This window comes from Ochotona princeps, chromosome 32 (assembly GCF_030435755.1).
Source record: "Ochotona princeps isolate mOchPri1 chromosome 32, mOchPri1.hap1, whole genome shotgun sequence".
Taxonomy (NCBI): domain Eukaryota; kingdom Metazoa; phylum Chordata; class Mammalia; order Lagomorpha; family Ochotonidae; genus Ochotona; species Ochotona princeps.
Genome location: NC_080863.1, coordinates 151684 through 163690, shown reverse-complemented (window position 1 = coordinate 163690; position 12007 = coordinate 151684). Strand labels below are relative to the sequence as shown.

General features: G+C 45.4%; 1 protein-coding gene across 1 annotated transcript in view; it reads right to left on the bottom strand.

Moving 5' to 3' along the window:
- The window catches only part of SPOCK3 (SPARC (osteonectin), cwcv and kazal like domains proteoglycan 3), a 145939-nt gene extending 136381 nt beyond the window's left edge, over positions 1–9558 (bottom strand). Inside the window, exons 1-2 of the mRNA XM_058657472.1 lie at positions 9427–9558; positions 8878–9066 (exon numbers count right to left, since the gene is read on the bottom strand). Of these exons, the coding sequence (XP_058513455.1) occupies positions 8878–9066 (189 nt within the window). The 5' untranslated portion in view covers positions 9427–9558. The remainder of the gene's footprint in view (positions 1–8877; positions 9067–9426) is intronic.
- Between the last annotated feature and the right edge of the window lie 2449 nt (positions 9559–12007).

Genomic DNA, 12007 nt, shown 5'->3' with positions numbered 1-12007 from the left:
CACTTTGGTCCAAACTTTTTGTAATCCATGTGCAAGAGACATTCAAAAAGTTCATGGGAAATGTGTATTATCAGAAACCGGCATGGATTTTTTAAAAAACTGGACCAAAATAAATGTATCTTTTAATTCCATTTTCCTGTAGACAGTTTGGAGTTCCCCCGTGAAGCAGTAGATGTTAATATTTCTCTTCCAGTACTAGGCATTAATTACTTTCTTTTGGTATTTATCATTCCCATCAGGGATTAAAATTCATCTCCCTTATGGTCAGGGGTAACCACGGAACTATGCTGGGGCCTGCAAAATACAAGTATAACTCCAGCGTGCTTGGTATCAAGAGACTAGCAGGGTGAGCTGGTTCTCCTGGACTTCCTGTTAACCCTTTCTTGATCCCAGGAAAAGCCATTCATGCACACCCTGCTGAGGGAGTCACAGAAAGCCTGGGACTGCACAGCCACTTCTTGATGATCACACAGCTGGGAAACAAGCTTCTGTCTTAATGAAGGTGCTCTGGTTCGGGGCCTGCTCCCTGTAGGCACTTCATGCGTCTCTAATAAACATCCATGACAGGTGATGCAGAAGTGAAAGAATGGATGGATGTGACCACACAACCTTCACAGCGCAGGAACTGAACAAAGGAGGGGAAGGACATGCCACTTCGTATCAATTAGCGGGCAGCAAGACAACTAAGGGCTTTAGAAACACAAATGCATGTGGTCAACGAGAAGCTACAGCAAAGGACCTGACTGAGCTGGAAGACAGAGAGCACCAAGACGCACGCTGTTCCCGTCTACCAGCGGGCATTTCTCCACAAAAACGGACAAGTTTGGCACAACATTTTCACTTGGACACATTTTAGAATTTATAAGGTTAAAACAGTTTAGTCTGAAATGTTTACATTTTATTTAAAAAATTAAACTTTCATTTAAATTACAGAAGGTGAGCATGAAGTGGTCTGAAACACAGTTAGTTAAAGGAAACAATGTGGTTTTAAAAGCCTTTATTTAAGGACTTTTCAATTGGCAATGCACATTGAATATAATATTCCTTCATTTAATATATGCATTCTAATGAATATAATGTTCCTTCACTGAACACATATATTCTAATGTAAGTTCTCAGCTAGTTACTGCGTTAATGTTACGTAAATTGCTAGATGGGGTGAGAAAGACGGCAACTTCATGCTGCAGGGAGCCTCACAGTTGAATGGGTCTGCAACTCTATGAAACTAGGAGACAGAACACTGAAAGGAACTCCCATAAAGAGGAAAAGGCATGGAGATATTCCAGAAACTGAGAAGAGATGGTCGGACTGAAGATTCAATGAGGAGCCTTTTAAAATAAGTACAGAAAATAAAATAAAATTCTGACCCAGATAAAGTTGTACAGAACCTAAAATGTCACTTGGAGCCAGAATCACAACATCTATGTACACCTTCCTCAGCCGTCTCACTGAAAGAGGAGGAAAACAGATGTTCCAGCACAACAATGTGTTCCCTTAGAGTATCTAACCGAGAAGTTATAGGATCGAATCCCAGACAAGTTGATCCCCTGTGAGAAGCAAGGCCGTGACACTGACCATCCTGCCACTGCAAATATGACGCAGATACTGGCTTTCTACTTAGTACAGTATGCACGGTTCCAGGTAGTATATTATGCACACAGTACCAGCTAGTATAGGAAGCATACTTTTGGCAGTATATAATGTATATACTGTATGCGTGGCTTTCAAAAGTTGATGAAAAACTTGCATTAGCTTTTCATTACAATTTTCACAAACATTATAAAACCCCTGATTTCATACATATAGTATAACGTATGCTTTCAGATTATTTCTTTCATTAGCTATTTGAAGACATACACATAAATACAAAGATATTTCAAAAGTTCATGGAAAATGAATTCAAAAGAAAAGTATTTTTGCTGTGTTTTTTTGGGGGGGGAAGGGATAGAGGAAAGTCAGATTTACAGAGAGAAGAAGGAGATACGGAGAGGAAAATCCTTGGCTCCTTGGTTCACTCCCAAGTGTCCACAACGGCCAGAGCTGAGCCAATCCGAAGCTAGGAGCCTCTTCCAGGTCTCCCACGCAGGCGCAGAGTTCCAAGGCTTTGGGCCATCCACCACTGCTTTCCCAGACCACAAACAGGAATCCGAATGGGAAAAGGTGCAGGGTCTAGCCGGGATATGAACTGGTGCCCATATGGGATCCTGGCACATGAAAGGCAAGGATTTTAGCCACAGGCTATTGCACTGGGATCTGTTACAAACATTTTTGAAACACAGTTATCTATTGGGTTTTCTTCATAGAAACTGTATATTATTAAAAACTGTGCATTGATCTCAAGTTTTTGTACCAAAATTAATTTATCTTTTAATTCCATTTTCCACGACTTTTTAAAGTACCCTTAAACATATAAAATATATTTACAATTAATATGCATGTACGCATACATCTACACATATATGACATACACACACAGAGGTTCATTTACTTCCCGATCCACTTAACTGTGCTTTTCCATCACTTCACTGGGTGTTACAAGAGCTCGGGAGGTAAAGGATTGTCTGTTTATCACTTCTATGAGGCTGAGCCCTCAGGACATGGCATACAATCCGCATTCAGTTCAGAGGCCCTACTGGAGTGCGGTAATGTCCACCTCTCTCTCTGGAGACACCATCAAACCAGGGGACATCCTCTGACCTGGCCTCCTTCAGGACAAAGCCTGACAAGTGAGTGTGTCACTGGTGACAATGGCAGGGTAAAGAAACAGGAATGCCAAGATTATTTATTTGGCAATCACATCTGGCAACAAGACATGCCCCAGGTAGCTGACAATGGTCACCCCTCGGCACATCAGGTACTAATGACTCCAACTGTTGGACTACCCATTGCTTCATTTTGGAAGTCAATTCTTTCACACTTGATGAAATCTCCTGATTTAAACAACATAAGTTCAATATAAATGCTACTTCATGCTGTATTCTCACGGCTCTGATCTGCAACCACACATTTGATGAGGAGTTTTCAAAATACACTCAAGTAAAACGCATAATTAAAAGCACTACGCAGGGCCCTGGCATGGTAGCCTAGTGGCTAAAGTCCTCACTGTGCATGTGCCGGGATCCCATACGGGTGCTGGTTCATACCCCAGCAGCTCCAGCTTCCTGCTTGTGGCCTGGGAAAACAGTCAAAGACGGCCCAAAGCCTTTGGACCCTGAATCCACGTGGGAGACCCAGAAGAAGCTCCTAGCTCCTGGCTATGGATCAGCTCAGCTCCAGCCATTATGGCCACTTGGGGAGTGAACCACCGGAAGGGAGATCTTTCTGTCTCTCCTTCTCTCTATATATCTGACTTTCCAATAAAACACTAAATAAACCTTTTTAAAAAGGCATTATGTAAGGGTTTCAATTTTTTCATACAAAAAGAAAACATATCTTCACATTCTACTTTTCCACAAAGTATTGAAATGCCCTGAAATATTCAACAGTAAGGACGTGGCATGGTGCTTGCAATGAACACAAAAACAAAAGACAGACGAGCACTCAGTGTAGTGCCCAAGAGCCGGGCATCCCACGTCAGTGTCCGTCCCTGCCCAGGCTCTGCCCCCCCGTTCCAGTCCCTGTCACTGCAACCCCCAAGGACTCAGGTAGTTGGCTTCCCATCCCCCAAAGAGACCCAGCCTCAGTTCAGGACCACTACCAGCCCCTTAAGTAGCTGAGAACGAAACCCATATGTGGCACCTCTCTACTGCTCAAAGAAATACAAGCACTTATGATGATGCAATAAATTAAATGTGATGAACAGTCAAGAGAAGTCTGTATGTTTCATATGGTAAACAGATAATTACCACAGAGGGCAAAGTTTCATGGTAAGAAACACTGAAACCATGAATTTTGAAAAAGTTCCATTGTTAGCATTTCTCAGCATGGTAGACACCTTGGTAAAGTTACCCACATTATTACCAACCCTTTATTTTTGGTACACATTTTTGTACAGTAAACAGTGCCGCCTCCTGTCAGGTTAGCATAAAGGAGGAATTCCTGATGCTCTGGGTGTGACTGTTAGTCAAGACAATGAAGCTTCATAAACCACAAACAAATATTGTGTGCATTCTTTAACATTTCTCCAGGTTTATTTCAAATACCGTATATAGCTACAGAGCACTTTACTTGGAGTAGGCACAGAAACCAATCGTTTTACTTACTGTCTAACTACAATGAAAGTTAATAAACTCCCGGGAGCCTTTGGTCGCCCACTGACTGACAGCAAGTGTCCCTTTCCATCAGCCAGTTATCCCTGTAATGACCTAGACCCGCAGGAGCCTGAAGCCAGATGAATCAGTGAGGAAAAAGGAAGAAAAGGGAGAAAGGTTTACTTCTGATTCAACTCTGCTGAAAAGGCTCACCTCCTTTTCTCTAATCAGGCACTTCAGAAAAAGCCATCAATTAACCTGAGTTCCTCTGGGACACACCAACCAGCACTTTATATTTCTACAATGTTATACACATTCTCCAGCTTACATTAAGGCTATTTTTTCAAGTTAAAACGTAGAGCTGTACTTGTGCTTTCAATACACCTAAAGAGCACAAAAATTCACTTAGGGAATAAATGTAAATTAAAGCTGATTATGGGTTTTGCAACACAAACGGTAACTCTTTTTTTAAAACAAAGTTCAAAATGAGCTCCAGGTACTTTAATTGAAAAATAAAACTAATCTAGAACTACTTGATTTTCAATTTAATGGCACAAATTTGATCTCACTATATGATTTATTAAAAAGTAACCTAACCATCATGGCCCCATTTACTAGAGCTTTACGTAAGAGCATAATTCCTGAGCCTAGCATGATAGCCTAGTGGATAAAGCCCTCGCTTTGCAGGCACCAGGATCCCATATGGATACCAGTTCAAATCCTGCCTGTACCACTACCCATCCAGCTCCCTGCCTGTGACCTGGAAAGCGACAGACAATGGCCCAAAGCTTTGGGACCCTGCACCCACATGGGAGACCCAGAAGAAGTTCCTGGCTCCTGGCTTTGGATTGGCTCAGTTCCAGCAGTTGGAAGATCTTTCTCTCTGTCTCTCCTTCTTTCTGTAAATCTCACTTTCCAATAAAAAATAAATAAATATTTAACAATATAATTTCTAACACAGGCACATGAGGTCATCTACTTTCCTTTTCTGTCATTCTTAAACACTACCTGTACCTACCTGATGAAATCAAAAATATATGAGAATAAGACTGATGATGGCATTATCTCATTATTACCAAATTAATTCAATACCTTCCAAATTTTCTACTCATTTATTATATGATAAAGGGTGCAGTTTAATAGAGCTTATAAAATATAAATGTTCGAAATAGGCTATGTATGAGCCATCTGAGCTAATGATTGATATTCTTCACAATGGCTCTGGTTTCCAATCTTGAGATATTTGTAAGACTGTCGTAAGAGAGTTCTTTCTCCTATCCTTGGAGAAGGCAGTGGCAATTTCCCATTTCTCCCACCAATAAATCTCAGTTTCTTGCTTTTAACACAAGCTAACAGGGCGAAAATTACAGGAAAGAACATACAAGCAGTGTATTTGCTCAACAATCCCATTGTTAACAATGCCTTTTTATTTTATGTTAAAATTGCAACTTTATACCATGAACACAGACGGCTGCTTCTACCTCCTGTCCTTCTTTTCACATGTACTGACGCCTCTGCATGCTCATTTTAAGCCAAATTCTTATTGTTTCAAAACTTGGAGGGGCCCAGCGCGGTAGCCTAAGAGCTAAAGGCCTCACCTTGCACGTACCAGCCATATGGGAACCAGTTCTAATTCCAGTGGCTCCACTTCCCATCCAGCTCCCTGCTTGTGGCCTTGGAAAGCAGTCGAGGACGGCCCAAAGCCTTGGGACCCTGCACCCACATGGGAAGCACAGAAGAGGCTCCTGGCTTCGGATCAGTGCAACTGTGGCAATGTGGCCACTTGGAAAGTAAATCAACGCATGAAAGATCTTCCTCTCTGTCCTTCTCTCTGTATATCTGACTTTCCAATGAAAAGTAAAAATAATAATAATAAAAAAACATGGAGATTAAAGTCTCAACTAGAATTTGGGAAATGAAAAACTTCCTAGCATTTTCATACTAGTAACAAAATATATTAGTAATTTTCAATTAGATTTTAAAAATGTCTCTATATAGTTGCATTTTATAGTTCTGAAGAAAAACTAGAGTTAACTTTTTATTCAATGAATATTTCCAGTATGAAGTGATGAAAATTATTTGAAGTTTCTTCTGTGTGACTATTTACTCACTGTAAACTTGTCTTTGGTTTCATTTATCTATAACTTATACTGAAGAAATTATAGAAATAGGAGGTGGTAATTCCTAAGTTCGTCATGTCTGACATAATATTTCCTATCTTTGTTCTTAAAGCTTTCTTATAAATGAAATGCATTTGTGTATTTGTATTACAGATAAAATATGCAGTAACAGTTGTTTTAAAAAGCATATCAAAATAAGAATGAGTTGTATTACCAAGAAATATTCAAGACATTTTTCAAATAGGATTCCAAAGAAGGCACAATTCAAAGTTGCATATAATCACAGAAGGCAGGAATAATCACCAGGATTAACTGAGCTGAAGCACCTTTCCCTGCTGTTCCTCACTGCATCTTTTTAAGTGGGAAGAGACAAGCAATCTACTTCAGTCCACTTGTTCCTAAGCAGTTGAGATTTCCTGTCTCTTGCCTTCATGTAGACTGAGCAGGGAAATCCATTATTGCAGATAAATGTTCCTGTTCAGCGTTGCAAGGTAGATTTATACCACACTCTATTTTCAAGCTATGCCTTACAGCCACTCGGTGTGATCAAAAAAGGAACTGAAAAATAAACCACATCCTGAAAGCTACACACAAAAAATGACCAAGCTAATGACTCCTGGGAAGATTCTGTGTCGATGACTCGGCAACAAGAAGCGTGCTCTCAGCACGCAGTGTACACGGTCATAACCAGCCACAGGTGCTCACGGGGGGAACCAGCGCTGCATTCACCAGGACTCCAGAGTCAGAACTGTCCTACTCAGAAGCAGGGCGAAGAACAGGCAAGTGCTTCGGATTAGCCATATCCAGACAGGTCAAAACATATCTGCCTAAGGCACCTCGTGAAGCCAGCATTTACATTCAGATCCCATTTTGACAGGCTGTTCCCTGAAAACACTTCAGAACATCTGAAAGCATGAGTAACAATGACCTACTATGCCTGCATAAACTCTCCATGGCAGGTCTGCAGTCAGCAACCCAGCTTTTCTCAAGAGTTTCAAATTCACAAACTGCCCAAGGCACACTTCATGCTGGAATAAGCTAACAGAAGTGATGTCATAGAGTAACTGAAATAATGTCAAGGTTTCATATGTTTTAAATAAAAAAGCTTAAGGCTCATCTTTTTAAAAAAATATTGACTAACCATGAATTTTTTTAAATATTGTAACTGAAAATATTATTGCAATACTCTGAAAATTTTCAATTGTCTCCCAAATTGGGGCATGTGAAACACATTCTGTCCTGTTTATAAATACCCCCTTCCCTCGTTTTTTTATTTCCTTTATTATTAAGATAAATTGAAACTAGATGCCCAAGAGATTTGTTTTTATAAGAGCATTCCTTCAGCAATAACAACAGGCTCAGCTGTGTCTATAAAATCAAGTCTCCATTAAGTGTTACCATGTTTCATCACGTGCACCCAGGCATCAACCAGTACACCTACTGTCCTGGTAAAATCCGCAGGCCCATTCCTTCCAGAACCCCTCACCAAGATGTGGTTCCTGGAGGAGTGCCGGGCAGGGTGCAGGAGCCAGGATGGCAAATCGCCCAAGCTTCCAAGGACTGCCCTCAATCCGGCCAGAGGAGGAGCTGCAGTCACTCAGGCAGCAGCGCAGGCCGGACACCGTTTAAGAGTCTCTCAAATGCCACGGCCAGCGCTAGTCACCTGTCTGAGAATCCCTGTCGCATCCCTTTCGGGCCGCTGGGTTTTTCCTTGGTGGGCTGGGACGCGAATCCCCGGTACCACCAAGCTGGACGCGCACAGAGGAGCCGCGCTGAGGACACAGGCCGCCCTCCTCCGCAAGGCTGCATTCACAGCAGGTGAAGGGAAGCTGACAGCAGGCCGGCCCGGCCAGCCAAGGCATCCCAGTGCGTTTCCCAGGTCAGTGGGGTGCCCAGAACCCAGCAGCAAAACTCCTGGAAGCAGTCTATCATTTAACTCTTTCCTCACTGTCACCAGCAGGTGCCCAGGTCCCACTCCAACTACCCCCATCCGGCAGATTCCTTTTGGAATCAAACCTGGCTCCGCTGCCTTGCCAGACCTGTCCTGGGTCAAAGGGCCAGCCTACCCGCAAGTCGGATCTGCCTACTGGTGCCGCCAAACCACCTTCCACCCCCCCGCCACCCCCATCCCAGGGAGGGCGGGCGGTTTCTGTCTTCCATCTGCCTCCCTAGGTCCCTAGCTCAGATTCCTTAATGGTCCATTAGCCTGGGGATCGATGCCAGTCGACTTAAGTGGAGCTGCCACGCGAACACGCATCTGGTGGGGTGTTTATTACCTGGCCTAGAAGCATCAGGCAAAAAGTTGAGACGGTGGAGCCCGCACTTTGCAAGCCTTGAGGGGGTACCGGATGGGCACAGGCAGAGGAGCACGCGGTGGGGGGCGGTCAAGCTGGAGCCCCGGCTTGCCCTCCAGGACTGTGGGCATCCACTGGGCCCGGCCCTGGCGCCACCGCGTCCTCCCCGCCAGCGCCCCAGCTCGCTCCCGGGAACGCCGAGCCCACTCCCCAACCAGCCGCCCCCAGCGCACCCCGCGCCGCCGCAGCCGCCGGGGGCTCGCAGTCACTCACGTCTCGGAATTTGTTCCACTGTCCGACTTCCTTGTCATACTGAGAGATGGTGGTGAGCCATTGTTTATCATCCAGAAAATTACCGCTGTCCGACCGCCCCCCGGCCGCAGCCACCGCCGCGGCAGCTGCCAGCGCCTGACTGCACCAAGCGGCTGCACACACACACAGCACGGCGGACACCTTGAGCATCTGGAGAAGGAGACACAGCCGAGGTTGTGGGGGTTGTGGGGAGGCGGCTGGTCAAACCAGGGGTTCGGAGACTCGGGGCACCCGTGGAAAACATGCAGCCTCCACCACAGGGGGGCCAGGAAGAGAAAGCCGAGCAAGGTCTAAGGGTTTCCCTCCCCTCAGGCTTGCTCCCCTCAAACGCAGACTCTCTCTGCCTCTCTCTCTCTCTCTCTCTCTCTCTCTCTCTCTCTCTCTCTCTCTCTCTCACACACACACACACACACACACACACACACACACGAGGACACAGGGTGGCGAGCCGGGGAGGAAGCCCCAGGCGCAGCTCCGGGCCCGCCACGCCGCCTCCTCAGCACTCGGTACCTTGTTGGAGCCGGCGGTGCGCTCTCAGGCTCCTGCTGGAGAATGCGGCCGGGGCGCGCCGCTCGCCGCTGCCGCCCGAGCCTCCGCACGCGCCGCCGCCTCGGCCGGCCACTCAGCGCCCGGCGCCCGGCGCCCCGCACCCCGCCTCCCGCGCCGCCCGCGCGCCGCCTCCCGCGCCTCCGCGCCTCGCCCCCCGCCCCGGCCCCGCTCGCCCGGGCGCTGGCGCCGCGCTCCGCAGGAGGGCTCGGCTGGAGCGCGGGGAGACGCGAGCTCCGAGCCCAGGAATTCGGCTCTGCCTGCGCGCGCTCCGCTCTCTTTAGCCGGAGCCGGAGCCTGAGCTCCAGCAGGAGAGCCAGCGGCTCCCTGGCCCCTGGTCCCCGTTGGTTTCAGCACAGGGCGCGCTGTCTGCCCTGCCCCAGCGGCCGCCGCTGTGCGCTGGCCAGGGTGCTCGGCCGCCGTGGGAAATCGGATCCAGGGAAAACTTTATGCGTCACCGGACAGGGATCCCCGGGACTTGATTTCCTGTCAGCCTGCACCCAGCTCCGCCCCAGAGCAAGGCCATTTGGGGTCTTAGGATACGTGTTTCAGTTCAGAAAATCCAAGTTTGTCGTGAACTTCTGGATCGTTCAGGAGCACAAACCTCAAAATGAGGGGTTGGAGATTGAAGGGTTTGGGGTTTTTGTCTGTTCAAGGTGGAAATCATTCCAAGTGTTTGAGTGATGTCTTTTTCATGTAAGGATAACTCCCTGGCAATTACATATTACATTTCTGGAACCTGATAAAGCTTTACAAGCTTTGGTGAGAACTTACTTGGTTTTCCATGCCTTTTCTATATATTTTGAATGACCAGGAAGGAAATTGGGAATTATTTCCCTGTAAGGAAAACCCTTTGAGGAGAATCTCCCAGATACAGGGCAAAGCGTCTGTCACTTGCACGTCAAGAGCTTCCTGAATGCCAACACTGCAGTAGTGTTCCGATCCTCCACTTCATGGACTGTTTGGCAAAACGGCATCTCTCAAAGATATAAACTGTACAGATTTCCTGTAACTTCCTAAACTTCAGGAGCTGCATGACCCAAGTAACACCTTCTACTCACATGTTCCATTTCCCTGTGACACTTAGGCAGTGTCTTTAGGAATGTTAAAATACAAAGCAAGCACGATGAGTAACATTAGTTTTACATGAATGATGCTTGAAAACAAATACATACAAGGTGCCGTACATTTCTGCTTCAACTCAAAAAACATAGATTTTCGTCAGTTTTCCCCCACTTCTCTGATGGATCGCAGCAGTAGTCACACCCTCTGTGGTAGAGTCCCCAGGAGCCCTGGTTGGTACAGATTCCCAGAGCTGAGCGACGTGTTAGCAGCTCTGAGAGAACGGAAGGTCCATCCCCCAACGTCACTCCTAAATAGCTTCCCAATATTTGAAGAAATCCTTTGTTCTCAATATGAATAGTTCACCATTTGATCATTTAAACCCCATGTGGAAAGCATGGGCAATGTGTCCTGGGGAAACCCTGCCGCATGAGAGCAGCCAGCGTTTAAACAGGAGCTGCTGACTTGCAACCTGCTGCTCAGAGACAGGTACACTATTTGCCACAAGATATTTGATGAGGAATAATGCTTTCAAGCACACACCCTCTTCCACACCCGTATTGTATTTTCACATATATTTGTGATACTATCAAGATTAACACCCATTTTGAGAATAGTGAAGGTACATACATTTATTTTTATATACCCATTTTCCACCAACCTATTCATGAATATACCTCCAAAATGTATGGAAGATGAAACTACAAGAGACGTTTATTTGGGAACACATGTTTTAAACCCATTCATGGTTTTTCTCATTGTGCATTTTCCATACTTTGTGAAGACCTGCTCCTCTTTCATTGCTTTCTCTGACGTCTATACAGAATCATTCCACATCTGGCTTTCCAGTAACAACTTCCTAAAAGGCATCTCCAAGGTGTAAAAAAAAAATTGCTTTAGAAGAATAACCAACCATTACTTGTGCATCAGAGGGGCATCAAATAGAAGATGAAGCAACACCTCTATGGTCGATAACAATTACTAGCTAAAAACATAAACTTCTGAAGCAAATAACAATTACACTGAGTCTGCTTCCTATGAGTTGCTGTTGGTTCGAAATGGTGCAGCTCATCCTCCACCGAGCCCTCCATTCCTCCACTGCCATTGTCTAGACTACGACACTCCTTATGCTAGTGGAAAGAGTGAACATCTGCTAATCGTGATGTTGGGGTTCTACTGATCACAAAGAAATGTTCTCTGCATATTTCTGTGTATAACTTGGTGGTTCTTCAAAGAGCCTGTCTTGAGTATTTAAATGATCCTGAAAGAATTTGAACTTCAGTTAACACCTGCTTATCACTTAACACTTCAGTGGGAATTAATTGAAAGCTTACTACAGCAAAACACAGCAAGGCAAAATAAGAATGCAGGACTAATGTGGAGGTTAGACCCTGCAGAGTCTGAAACCTTTCCTCTCACCCTGCTAACTGTACTGAGACTCTGCGTAGGAAACTGGAGATGTTGAAAACGTAAAAAGAAAAGG